A 14,522-nucleotide genomic window follows, 5' to 3' on the forward strand; every position below is an offset into this window, starting at 1 on the left:
CTTACAGAATGAGGTGTCTTGCCTGAGGTTACACTTCTAGTAAGGGATGGAGTTGGGATTTTAAACTAGGCTGTGAGCTCAGTCCCTCTGCTAAATTCCAGCCCGGGCTTGCTGTGCCCTCCTGAGTTTACTCAAGTTCTCTCCAGACTTCAGGTCATCTTTTTGGTGAAGGCTGTGGCTGAGAAGAGGAGTGAAAATTCACTGCATGAAAAATCTAGGGCTAACATAAATGCTGCTACAGGAGCCAAGGGAACATTTGAAAGCCATTTTTAAAGAGTCGCATAGTTGATCATTTTATTTCAGTGTGTGGCTTTTGATGGGCAGATGCCTGGGCCTCGGGAACATTTGCAATTCTGTTGTTTGCCTCCGAGTCTTTGTCTGGAGTCTTGGGAATAGAATGCTCTTCTAGTACAGGCAGTAGAAAGGAAACCAGAAGAGCTGGGATATTCATTACATCACAATTTCAAGGGGCTATTCCAGAACCTGACTGTAATTGTGTCTTAAAATGAAAAATCTAATGAATTCCTAAAGGAACCTGTGAGTCAGGTACAAAGGAGTCAGGAAAGGTTAGTAACTTGACCAAAGGAGTGAAAAATACCAGGGTGGACCCAGACATACAGGTGCCTTACCGGAAACACTTGTTTTTAGCCACAGCATGAAGTTTGCTTTCTGAACTTTTCACTGCTATGAGTATGAGAATCTGAAAGTGCTTCACAAATTCCTGCTCTCCTGGCAAAGTGGAGAGATGGCCCAGAGGCTCGGGAGACACGAGGGCTCTCGTAATAACTCTCTGCGCTACGTGTCCTGGGCCCAGCCTGTCTCCCCTCATCTGTAAAAGGAAGGGATGGGTCAGGTGACTTTATAGGTATTATATACATCTGTCTGACCACGGAGATGGTGTATGAATATAATTCAGATACTGAAGAGAGAGAAAAGCCTGCGGGAGAAAAGTTATTTAGACAAAAGTATTTGTCCTGTGCCCACTGTGTGTCAGGTGCTGTCACAGACAAGGGGACAAGGATTGATGAGTCTGTTCTCAGCTGGCGGCTGGGATCAGACTTCGCGGGAACAGCTGTCCCACAGCAGTGCTTCTTGGCCCTTTTCACTTGATGGCATAGAATGATATTTTCTCAGCCCCTGAGTGCTCTGTTCTAGGTAGTGAGCAAAGTAAATTCCCTGTCTTGGTGCTTGCCAGCTGGGGGGTGACGATAATAGGGCAGGCAGTAAACATCCAAATTCTGTGGGATGCCGGAAGGTGGTAACTTTTTGCCAAGTTAGGTACGGGTGGGCAGATGGGGTGGGACCACCTTTCAGGGTTAATAGCCTCGTCCAAGTAGGTCCACACGGGGGGATGAGATTCCTGCAAAGACTCAGAGGAGGTAGGGGTTGCAGGCAGGTGTCTGAGGGGAGAGCTGGAACCAGACAAGAGAACAGCTGGAGAAAGAGGTCCAGATGTGCCCGCGGGTGGGGGTGGGGTAGAGGTGGGAGGCCGAGTGTGTGGTGTGGGGAAGGGGGAGGGCCAGGTTGGAGAGGGAGCTCGGAGGTGATGGGATCAGGCTGTATGGCTCCACGTCAGACATTACAAGAAATGTGGAAAATGGCCCAAAAGGATTACTATGCTTTTTTTTTTTAATTGAAGTATAGTTGATTTACAATGTTGTATTAACTTCTGTACAGCAAAGTAGTTCAGTTATACATATGTATGCATTCTTTTCTATATTCTTTTCCATTATGCTGTTTACCACATTTTAATGGCATATTGGGGTGGATGGAAGAAGCTGGTTATGGCTGGAGAGGAAGGGACTCTAGCCGCTGAGGCCCACACGGCTGAGGGCTGAGGGCGGGTAGCTGTGCACACCTGTGACCTTTCTGCCCCACACCTGTGACCTGCCAGATGCTCTGCTCTTGCCTCCAGGGTGGACTTTGATCCCTGACATGTGCCGGGCTCAACAGGCAGCATTCTCTGTGTGCGGTTTCCTGTGCTCCTTTCAGCAAACCTGTGATGTGTAGGGTTATTGTCCCTTTTTCCACATGCAGGAAACTGCGACCCAGTCAGCTGAGTAGTTCCAAGATGCTCCTTTATTATATGTGTTCCTTTAACTTCCTTTGGGCTTCTCTGAATGTATGTTGTTCTTGCTTACTGATGATCGTAGTGTTTTTATAGGTTTCAAATGATAGATTCTTTTTTTCCTATTAAATATCTTTTCAGGATCATTTCCTAAGAAAAAATACTGTACTTCCTTGATCAATAATTAGGTAAAGACATTGACAATCCCTTCAGGGGGCTCGTAGGGAAGGGATGAGTAAAATGAGAGCAGATTGTAGATGCTTGTTTTAAGGCTGGAACAGAAATTTGTTCCATTTTTTCCAACCTTCTCAAAAACAGTACTTTCCAGAGAAGATTGGAAATTTTAAAATTAGATTTTAAAATTAGCTGCTCACAAAGCAGCTTTTGCTTTTAGGAAGTTCACCATTAAGAGGGAAACAGCGGGCACCCTAGACAGGTTGATGGGAAGCAGGCCTGCGGGTCCTGGGTCTGTGGGTCCTGCATCCACATGATGCCTGATCTGCTCTCCCGCAGGCCCAGCATGCGGAGCTCGCGGCCCAGCACCAGGCTGTCCTTGTGGCCACCCAGGCGGCCCAGGCCTTGCTGGAGAAGCAGGGCCACCACCTCTGCCCGGAAGAAAAGGAGAAGCTGCAGAGGAACGTCAAGGAGCTGAAGGCGCATTATGAAAGCACGCTGGCCGAATCGGAGAAGAGGATGCGGCTGACCCACTCCCTGCAGGAGGAGCTGGAGAAGTTCGACGCTGACTACGGCGAGTTTGAGCAGTGGCTGCAGCAGTCAGAACAAGAGCTGGAGAACCTGGAAGCAGGTGCCGACGACCTCAGTGGTCTGACGGCCAAACTGAAGAGGCAGAAGAGCTTCTCGGAAGATGTCATTTCGCACAAAGGAGACTTGAGGTACATCACGATCTCTGGGAACAGAGTGTTGGAAGCAGCCAAGTCTTGCAGCAGGAGAGAGGGAGGCGGCCGGGCTGAGCAGGGCCACCTGGATACCTCTGCCACCCACAGGGAAGTCCAGGGCAGGCTAGACCGTGCCACTGACCGCTTCAGGTCCCTCTACATGAAGGTAATTTCATTTTTTTTAAATTGAAGTACAGTCCATTTACAATGTTGTGTTAATTTCTGCTGTACAGCAGAGTGTTTCAGTTATACATATATATTCTTTATCATATTCTTTTCATTAAGGTTTATCTCAGGATATTGACTATAGTTCCCTGTGCTATACAGTAGGACCTTGTTGTTTATCCATCCTTATATAATAGTTTGCATCTGCTCATCCCAGACTCTGAATCCTTCTCTACCCACCCCACTCCACCTTGGCAACCACAGGTCTGTTCTCTATGTCTGTGAGTCTGTTTCTATTTCCTAGATAACTTCATTCGTGTCATATTTTAGATTCCATATATAAGTGATATCATATGGTATTTGTCTTTCTCTTTCTGACTTACTTTACTTACTGTGATAATCTCTAGGTCCATCCATGCTGCTGCAAATGATATTACTTTGTTCATTATTATGCCAAAGGAATATTCCATTGTATATATGTACCACATCTTCTTTATCCATTCATCTGTCGGTGGACATTTAGTTTGCTTCCAAGTCTTGGCTATTGTAAACAGTTCTGCTATGAACACAGGGGTGCACGTATCTTTTTGAATTATAGTTTTCTCAGGGTATATACCCAGTGGTGGGATTGCTGGGTCATATGGTAGCTCTATTTTTAGGTTTTTAAGGACCCTCCATGCTGTTCTCCATAGCGGCTGTATCAATTTGCATTCCCACCAACAGTGCAGGAGGGTTCCCTTTTCTCCACACCCTCTCCAGCATTTATTGCTTGTAGACTTTTTGATGATGGCCATTCTGACCGGTGTGAGGTGATACCTCATTGTAGCTTTGATTTGCATTTCTCTGATAATTAGCGATGTTGAGCATCTTTTCATGTGCCTCTTGGCCATCTGTGTGTCTTTGGAGAAATGTCTATATTTCTCCTTCCCATTTTTTGATTGGGTTGTTTGGTTTTTTGTTGTTGAGCTATATGAGCTGTTTGTATATTTTGGAAATTAAGCCCTTGCCGGTTGCATCGTTTGCAAATTCCGTAGATTGTCTTTTCATTTGATTTATAGTTTCCTTTTCTGTGCAATAAGGTAGTTTCATTTTAAGGCATGAGGCATGCCTTAAAGGCATGAGGAATCTGTGCGTGTAGTTTTCGTTCTGTCCTCTTTAGTTTTGGAATTAGAAGCAAGAAATCTGCAAACTGAAGCAGGGAAAATAAAAGTATTTTCATCCTACTTCCCTCAGTCTTATTCATCTACTTTACTTCTGAAAAATATGTTTAAAGATTAGGAACGTAAAGTTATTTATTAAGTTCATTTGGAGTGATTTCCAGGCAGCCCTAGCTGTAAAACTCTGTAATACCTGTTTTGCCCAGCAGGTGGCGGGTATATTTTGAGTCTAAACAGAGTGGTTTGCTGTTTGCAGCCTCTGAAGCTTGAGAACTGAAGCCTCCTCTCAGATAATTCCCTTCACAAGGAATTCGTTTTACACATATATTTGGTCTGTGTATTATTTTAATACTTAATAGCTAACAGACTGTTTCAATTTTATTATTCTCGTGGACCAGTAAGAGAGTTTTGTTTTAAAAAAAGCAAAACTGAGAAAACATGTCCCTGTTTAGAATATAAGCTGACCAGGCTGCACAAATGTCTTGAAAAGCATCGTTGGCTGTTGGCCTTGGCTTCCTTCTGGTCTAGATTATTTGCCCTCCTTGTGTCTTGTGCAGCATATAGAAGTGATTTATGAAGCACCTTGAAAACCTTTCCATCTGATGCATACTATACACGTGGTGTGTAAACTCCGTGGAGACGAGCCCCCTCTGATGATTGACACCTAAACCCTTCATTCTGGATTAAGATCCAGCCCTCATGCAGATGCTTTTGAATTGGTTAGTTTTTGACTTGTTAGAGGAAGCGTCTTCCTATAAAGGAGAAAATCTTCACCCTACAGTTTTTGCTCACTTTGGTTGAAATCTGGTGTTTTACAGGTGGCGTAACCCATAGGTCCTGAAGATTATATATAAAAGTAGTGGATTTTAATCCCACCCTTCTCTCTTTCGATTTTCAGTGCAATGTCCTTGGGAATAACCTCAAAGATCTGGTGGATAAATACCAACACTATGAAGATGCTTCATGTGGGCTTCTCTCTGGGCTCCAGGCTTGCGAGGCCACGGCGAGCAGACACTTATCTGAACCTGTTGCCGTGGACCCTAAAAATCTGCAGAGGCAGCTAGAAGAGATGAAGGTAAAGAAAAGAGGGAAAAGAGAGACCCAGCCCCAAGGTAGTCCCGTGGAATGCCCTCCGCTCTCCCCCACTTTTGTGATCGTTCCCCCAAGGGCAGGGGAGGAAGGGATGGGAAGATGTGTGTCTCCCTCTGGGAGGAGTTACAACTTGACGTCTGTTCGTTTCTCTTTCTTCTACTGTGGTTTAGCTGGTCTGACATTGCTGTCATGGTTCGTATTCCCAACCTCCTCATCCCCAGACAAAGACCAGTCCTGCCTGGGCCACTTGTGATCTTTACAAATACGAAATTATTTTTCGTATTTTATATTGGAGTGTAGCCGATTAACAATGTTGTGATAGTTTCAGGTGCACAGCAAAGCAACTCAGCCATACATATACATATACATGTACCCATTCTCCCCCAGACTCCCCTCCCATCCTTGTTCATTGTCTTCTCCTGCATTACCCCCAAGCTCCACAGGGCAGATGCTTGGTCTGTTTTGTTCACTGCTGTATCCCTGGGCCCTCGTAGGTCCTTGATGAACATTTGTTCATGAATGGACTGCGGGACGGAGAGGGTGTCACTGTCACACTCCGTGTGGGTTCCTGTTGGGTTACCCCCGATTCACAGAAGTACACACTTCAGTTATCACCTTGCCCACTTCTCAGAGAGGCCACCTGCCCTTTTGAACATTCAAACTTGATGGGGGAATTGTGTAAATATCTCAGCCCCACCCACAGTGGCAGAGAGAGTCTAGCCATTTCTTACATTCCAAGCATGTTTTAAAATCCTCATGTGAGGGGAGAGAAGTTTTGAAAAATTTTATTCTTCTTCCATGTGACCAATAATTTTGAGTTTGAAAGTTTCATGTGTTAAATCTTTTCTGTACTTCCTTTTAGCAGGTGGGTAGCAATAGCTCATTTCCGCCTAGATAGAAAGCAAACACTGTAATGCCAGTGAAACTACTGCCTTTCAGAATTTGGTTGCATCTGTTAGTTACAGAGTCAGAAATCATTATTGTGCATTAACAAGGGAAGCAGATACCCTACTGACTTAGCTTAATGTTAGGTATTGCCTGAGACCAGTGTCTTCTGGCTGGAAGAAAGCTGTCTTACCCTGGGGTGAACTGTGGCAGGTTAAGGCCAAGCAGAGAGAAGTGGGAGGAAGTGTGGGGTGAAAGGAGGAAGGAGGGGCTGGGGCCGAAAGGATGGAGAACTCTGTGTTTTCCTGGGCTGGAGTTTACCCAGCGCTACACAGGCACCAGGGCCATGTCCTGGGCCAGGTCAGCCCTGACGTTGATGCAGCTTCTGCACTTCAGGGGTACATTTTCAGTCTGGAGGCTTTTTTTTTTTTTTTGGTTTGTTTTTTTCTCTCTCTTTCCGACAAGCCCAAGAACAGATCTGTCTTAATGAAGCTTTTGGTCCCCACGGGATGACGGATCCAAGGGCAATATATGTTGGCAGAGGAGATGTTGTGACATAAAGGCCATTATTTTAATAGGAAATGCCAGGAGCGGCATAATTATTAAGATTGCTTGTCTTACATTTAATTAGGAAGTTAGGTATTTTTAGCATCGGAAACTGTGAAATAGACATAGCACATTTTAAGTTAGGTCTGTATTAACAAACTGATTTACATCCTGTGTAAAAGTAGTTTTAATGTAACTAAAGCAAAAAAAACAAACAAAAATGAAATGAATGCTATGGCTTTTTAATGAAATGGAAACATGGATTAATTCTAGAACTGGAATACTACCTTGGTATGTACTGAGGAAAAAGACTCCTCTAGTCCTCAGGCAGCCAAAGAAATAGAAAAAGAGTGCAACGTCTCAAAGGAGAATTAATTCCAATTAAGCCGCAGCATAATTTTAGAATTAAATGCGTGATTAAAGTTGTTCCTGGCATATGGATGTGTTTTCCGCAAAGATGATCTCAGCAGGTAGAGAGGATACATTTTTATGAGGATTAAGGAGTCTCCATTTCTTTCATTTTATTACCCACATCTTACAATCATTTTTCTTTTAACAGTAATACAAACACATAAGACTACTACCAAACAATCAGTCTTTTCTACATTTACAATACTCACTTCTACTTATATTCTGTTGTATGATAAATGTAATTTGGGACACTCAGTGGGTACATTTGAAATATTTTTGGCCAATAACACATTGCTACTAGCATGATTTTTAAAGTGGCTGTTGGCTGTGTTGTCAGCAGTCTGATACCCCTGGGCTAGAATGATGCTCTTCATAATCAGTGGACAAAACTAGATTTTAGCTTCATACAAAGCACAGAAAGGCAGGATCCTGGGACCCTTCTAGAGGTCTGGGTTTGGAGCCAGGCATGGGGCCAGGGAACATTGACAACATCAACCTTCCAGGCTTGCTCTGATCTCTGGGAGGGTGATGAATGTCGGGAAACTTTTATGAGCTGGACGAGTGCCCACGGCTTTGTAAACTTCACCCTTTTCTGGTCCAGGCTGGAGACCAAGGTCATCATCTTGCAGTGTTCCCTGTCACAGATGCTTCTTTCACGTTTTGATTTCATTGAAATCCATTAAAAACAATATATGGCACCCATTTGAATACTTTAATTTGCAGTTTTGTCCCGAAGTAGTGTTATAAACCACTACCACAGCTAAATTAAAACCTGATAACGTTAGGAACTAAAAACTACTGACTCTCTTGAACATAATTATGAACAGAAAAGGCATAGGATGTTTTGAAGAGAAGAGGTGAAGAAGAGATGCTTTTCTTGTAATCCATTTCTAAGTTTTAGGATGGTAGGTAGGGCCATCTTTGGTACTGGATGTTTTGTAAAACCATGATCACTTTTATATAAATTTATTCATTCAAAGACATTTATGTTCTAGGCCCACTGTTAGGGTTTTAACCCCTTTGTGTCTTCAAAACCCATCTCTGTCCTTGGGGAACCCACATTCTAAAAAATAATTTTTGGAGGTGCCTTTAAATTTATTTCATTTCCTGTATAACTGTGTGATGCAAATTAGCTGTACGTGTGGCTTAGACTTCAGTCCGTTCTTACACTTAACTGCAACTAAACTTGTGGGAGAATTTCCCAAGCTGATCACTCTGATGCAGATTCTTTGGCCTCTGAGAACAATTGTAGGATCTGGTATTCAGATCACAGATCCCATGCTGGTCATAGATTGTTGGGCCTTTGGACATATGCACAGCTGCCTGTATATTATCACAGTTTCTTGGATATGAGAATTAATTGAGGAGAATTTTGCCATTGGCTTTAGACATTTGCTTTTTTGTTGTTGTTGTTGAAGGCTGAAATGGAGGGGGATCTTTTAAAACCTTACACTTGATATCTTCATTTATTTACTTATTCATTCAGTTGTTTATTCCAGAAACTTTCGTTAATGCCATGTGCCCAGCACTGGGCTAGGCAGTGATAATAGAAAGCTGAATACTATCAATTTCTAGTTCTCAAGGAGGTTCCAGTTTGATAGAAGAGACAAATCAGTGCAGTGTTATTCACAGGGCATGTGTGGGAACTTCTGGGGGCAGTGCTCCAACTCGGGGTGAGGAGAGACAGGGAAGAAGGCCTCCCAGCTGAATGTTACAGGTAAGAGCCAAGCTCAGGGTCACCTCCCAAGGTCTGTGTGTAGAGATGCTAGGGCCTTGGGTCCAGCAAGAGCAAATCGCTGAGGGATAGCTGTGTCGTGGGATGCTTCTGGAACAGGAGGGGGAGAAAGATGAGATTGAAGATAGAATTAAGAAATAGATTCCCTTGGACAATTGATGGCAGGCTCCAGTATCCCCTTTATTCTGAAGCAAGAGGAAACTATGAACGATTTTAGGAGGGGAGTGGTGCAGTCAGGTATGTGTCTTCCATAATACATATCAGGGGCTGTATGAGGGGAGAGACTGGAGGCAGGGGCACAGTTAGGAGGCTTTTTCCAGTTCAGTGAGAGATTGTCCTGTAGTGATTCAGAAATACAGAACCAGAGCCATATTTGAAAAAAAATATTAAGCAGGTGAAATTGTCAGGGCTTGCTGGTTGGTTTGCAGGTGGGAAGGAAGGAAGAGGCTCAGGTACCACCTGGGTGATGATGCAGCCCCAGGAGGACGCCCAAATCCACACCTTCCCCAGGACCTGCCCCAGGGCCACCCCATAGAGGAGGCCCCTCCTCCCTTCCCAGGTCCTCCCCCCCTCAACCTTTTTCTTATTCATCTTTGGCACTTACCACTTCCTGCCTTAGACTAGAAGATCCCCATGGGTAAGCTTTGTGTCTGTTTGATTTTTGTATTTTCACAAAACGTAGCAAGCTTTTTTGGAATTTGTTAGATGTTAAGTAACTTTTGTTGCATTAACGGAAATACATATGACTCAGCATTGGGCCAGGATGTGTAAGTCCTTAATTATCTCCTTCCCTGGAGTCAGAAATGGTCTCAAAGGGGTTCTGCTGCTTGTGTGTTTTTTACTTGTCTTTGTTTTCTGGTGGTTGTGGGGGTATTGTATAGAGTCTGGGAGTGGGATTGAGGGGAACTCAGGCTGAGGGTGGAGAGTTTCAGGATCAGGAATCAGGCCGGTTATCATGAGCATATGCTGAGGGTTTATTCCAGGACTGAACTTGAATGTTCCCAACTGGCTGATGGTTTTGCTAATGTCACTTTATAACTGGCCTTATTCTAAGAATTCTGGGGTAAGCTTCTACTGATGACAAGTCTGCTCTGTCCAGTTTATCTTACTGTGAATCTTTTTTCCGTGTTGGAAATCTGTTATTTAGTCCTACTGAATATAATTGAGGCATTCAATCCTCCAGGCTCTACAGGGACAGATATCAAGTCAGCAGGTGGCTGTAGAGAAACTGAAAAAAACCGCTGAAGTGTTGTTAGACGCCAGGGGATCTTTACTTCCCGCCAAGAACGACATCCAGAAAACACTGGGTGAGTGACATTTCCTCATGTCTGGTCTTACATGTCCGTTCTAAATGCAGGTCTCATAGTAGATACGGAGATATCGCTCGCTAGCATATTCTGCGTCACTATGTCCTTCCACTGTGAAGTGGCCCTTCTCGGTCAGGGCAGAGGCACGCCCTCCTTGGCAGGTGTATTAGGATCTTGGGAGTGGGGACTGGGCTGTGTGGTTTGCATACCTAAATTTTAATTTTTTATTTAGAAAATGTAGCAAAAACTCTTTAAAAATTTTAAATTTAATATTAGAGTATAGCTGATTTACAGTGTTGTGTTTAGTTTCACGTGTACAGCAAAGTGATACAGTTACACATATACATATATCCATTCTTTTTCAGATTCTTTTCCTATATAGATTATTACAGAATATTGAGTAGAGTTCCCTGTGCTGTACAGCAGGTTCTTGTTGATTTTATCTATTTTATATATAGTAGTGTGTAATTTGTTAATCCCAAACTCCTAACTTATCCCTCCCTGCTACGTTTCTCCTTTGGTAACCATAAGTTTGTTTTCGAAGTCTGTGAGTCTGTTTCTATTTTGTAAATAAGTTCATTTGTATCATTTTTCTTTTAGATTCTACATATAAGTGATATCACATGATATTTGTCTTTCTCTGCCTGACTTACTAAACTCAGTATGATAACCTCTAGGTCCATCCATGTTGCTGCAGATGGCATTAGTTCATTCTTTTTTATGGCTGAGTATTATTGCATTGTATATATATATGTACCATATCTTCTTTATCCATTCATGGACATTTAGGTTGCTTCCATGTCTTGGCTATTGTAAACAGTGCTGCATGTATCTTTTCGAATTATGGTTTTCTCTGGATATATGCCCAGGTGTGAGATTGCTGGATCATATGATAGTTCTATTTTTAGTTTTTTGAGGAACTTCCATACTGTTTTCCATAGTGGTTGTATCAATTTACATTCCCACCAACAGTGTAGAAGGGTTCCCTGTTCTCCACACCCTCTCCAGCATTTATTGTTCGTGGACTTTTTGATGATGGCCATTCTGAGCGGTGTGTGGTGAATACTTCGTTGTAGTTTTGATGTCCATTTCTCTTAACAATTAGTGATGTTGAGCATGTTTTCATGTGCTTTTGGTTAATGTCTTCTTTGGAGAAGTGTCTATTTAGATCTTCTGCCCAGTTTTTGATTGGGTTGTTTGTTTTTTTGATACTGAGCTGCATGTGCTGTTTGTATATTTTGGAGATTAATCCCTTGTTGGTTGCTTCATTTGCAAATATTTTCTCCCATTCTGTGGGTTGTCTTTTCATTTTGTTTATGGTATCCTTTGCTGTGCAAAACCTTTTAAGTTTAATTAGGTCCCATTTATTTATTTTTGTTTTTATTATTATTACTCTAGGAGATGGATCCAAAAAGATATTGCTACTATTTATGTCAAAGACATAAATCGTTCATTGTTGCAGACATTCAGAAGACTATGTTTTCTTCTAAGTGTTTTATAATACCCAGCCTTACATTTAGGGTTTTTTTATTTTATATTAGAGTATAGTTGACTTACAAAAAACTCTTTATGTATGCAACAGTCACAGAAAGTAGAACCTAACAAGATTCTGTTGGTTGATGGGATTCGGCCGAGCTAGACTCTCAACCTAAGGCCAGAACAGACTCAACAGACTCTTGCAGGGATCTTCTTGTCAAAAGCAGGAGCCAAGGGGTTAGGAGGTTGAGATGTTCCTGCTTCTCCTTTCCGTGGGGTCTTTGAGTGGCCTCACAGGGTTCTTCCGTGATCCTAGAAACCCTGTCGAGTTACAGCGATGCTTTTGCGTCCTCTCATGTTAGGTGGTGCCTTTCTTGAGGAAAGAGCTATTGTATATTACCTTTGTATCGACTCACAGTATTTAGTTTAAACTAAACGCACAGTGGATTATCAATTAACATTGTTTATTGTCTTATATTTTTTGTTTGGACTTTGCTACTTTTCCTATATTTAATGTGTGGTTTCAGGTTATTAAATATTTCTCAGTGTGAAATAAAAACTTTAACATAGCAAATGATTAACATACCTTTCACCCCAAGAGAGCTGGCATTAAAATCTGAGTTGAAATTGTAGGTAAAGAGAAGGATGAAGCTTTGCTCTTCTAAAACCACTCTGTAGAAGTCAAACCTTTTTCTTTCTTACATTCAGAATCTTTTTTTTAAAATTTATTTTCAGATGATTTGTTTCCAGCAGTGTATGATATGCTCCTTCTAACCTACAGGAAAAATATTTCATCTTATTTTGCCCAACGGGATTTCGTATTCAAAGAGGCAAAAACCCTCGAGGTGAAATATCAGTAATATGACATAAAGTCCTGCACTGTTTCAAGAAAATGTAAAAAACAACCAAAAAAATTTATACATTTTCTGTTACAGTATTTCATTATGGATTTAAACACTGATATAGTGCAATTTTTTATCAATATTTTTTAAAATAAATTTATTTTTATTTATTTTTGGCTGCATTGTGTCTTTGTTGCTGCTTATGGGCTTTCTCTAGTTGTGGCGAGCAGGGGCTACTCTTTGTTGCGGTGCGCAGACTTCTCATTGCGGTGGCTTCTCTTGTTGCGGAGCACTGGCTCTAGGCACGTGGGCTTCAGAAGTTGTGGCAACGGGCTTCAGTAGTTGTGTCTTGTGGGCTCTGGAGCACAGGCTCAGTAGTTGTGGCGCATGGGCTTAATTGCTCTGCAGCATGTGGGATCTTCCCGGACCAGGACTCAAACCCATGTCCCTTGCATTGGCAGGCGGATTCTTAACCCCTGAGCCACCAGGGAAGTCCGTATCAATATTTTTTAATTAAAGTATAGTTGATTTACAGTGTTGTGTTAATTACTGCTGTACAGCAAAGTGATTCAGTTGTACATATATATATATATATATATATATATATATATACATTCTTTTTTTAATATTCTTTTCCATTATGGTTTATCACAGGTTATTGAATATAGCTCCCTGTGCTATACAGTAGGACCTTGTTGTTTATCCATTCTATATATAAGAGTTTACATCTGCTAACCCCAACTTCCCACTGCATCCCTCCCCCAGCCCCCTCCGCCTTGGCAACTTTCAGTCTGTTCTCTAGAGACATTCAGAATATTTTGATCATGCACCTTGTCACGTAATTTTCAGCATGTGTATATAGATGCTCAGAGATGCACATGTATTTATTAATTACATACATCTATTGCTATCTTAGCACATTATGTACGTTATAAGACCCCAAAATATAAAATGTTAAAGTAGATGATAAAACCGCGAATGATCCTGTATCCCAGAGCACTGTCTTCACCTCCTACCTTGGCAACCACTGCTCTTGGGACAGGGGCTTGCGGGAGAAAAGACGCTTTTATATGTAATTCTGGTATTTGAAGAGGCATTTTGACACCTTCCCATTGTTAACTGTACACAATTTCACTTTCATTTGTTTAAAATCCATGTTACATTATTTTAAGACTACAGCTTCTCTCTGGCATAGTTTTTTAGGAATATGTGAAAGATATTTAAGATATAGAGGAGTTTCTCTAAGATCTATTTCACTTCTAAGAAAACCAACCACTTAAAAAAGTAACATTCTTGGGCTTCCCTGGTGGCGCAGTGGTTGAGAGTCCGCCTGCCGATGCAGGGGACACAGGTTCGTGCCCCGGTCCGGGAAGATCCCACATGCTGCGGAGCGACTGGGCCCGTGAGCCATGGCCGCTGGGCCTGCGCGTCCGGAGCCTGTGCTCCGCAACGGGAGAGGCCACAACAGTGAGAGGCCCGCGTACCGCAAAAAAAACAAAACAAAAAAAGTAACATTCTTAAAGTAAATTTTGTTTGTCCCTTTTTCTAAAATATTTTTTAATTACTAAAGTCAAGAATTTACTTCGGTGACAATATTTTATTACTAAGGAGTCCAAAAATAAACTAATACAATGTGTTAATTAAAAAAATTTTTTTATTGAAGTACAGTTGACTTACAATGTTGTGTGTGTTAATTTTATTAAAATAGCTGACTTTGCTTGGGAAATCACTTACCATAGCTAAACAGATACGATGGTGCCCTGTTGAAGCACAGAGCCACCCATTTGAGAAACAGCTCACCTGCCAATCACAGCCTGCAGTTCAGATGATCTGCTCTGTGACTTTCAAATCAGGCTGTACTTGAACCCGCTGCTTGTCTGCCCTCAGCATCTTGGTGCATATTAAATTCTGTCCCCTCCCTGTTACCCTTCTCACGGGCTTC

General features: G+C 42.2%; 1 protein-coding gene across 22 annotated transcripts in view; it reads left to right on the forward strand.

The window, feature by feature from the left end:
- Positions 1-14,522, forward strand: part of DST (dystonin) — a 497,966-nt gene that overhangs the window by 365,309 nt on the left and 118,135 nt on the right. For all 22 annotated transcript variants that reach the window (XM_027126879.1, XM_027126873.1, XM_027126884.1 and 19 more), the window contains 3 exons: positions 2,582-3,130; positions 5,185-5,361; positions 10,139-10,262. In XM_027126879.1, coding sequence (XP_026982680.1) covers positions 2,582-3,130; positions 5,185-5,361; positions 10,139-10,262 — 850 coding nt within the window. The remainder of the gene's footprint in view (positions 1-2,581; positions 3,131-5,184; positions 5,362-10,138; positions 10,263-14,522) is intronic.

Source organism: Aethalodelphis obliquidens, unplaced genomic scaffold, assembly GCF_003676395.1.
Source record: "Aethalodelphis obliquidens isolate GAN/ISIS:26980383/991018 unplaced genomic scaffold, ASM367639v1 scaffold31, whole genome shotgun sequence".
Lineage (NCBI taxonomy): Eukaryota > Metazoa > Chordata > Mammalia > Artiodactyla > Delphinidae > Aethalodelphis > Aethalodelphis obliquidens.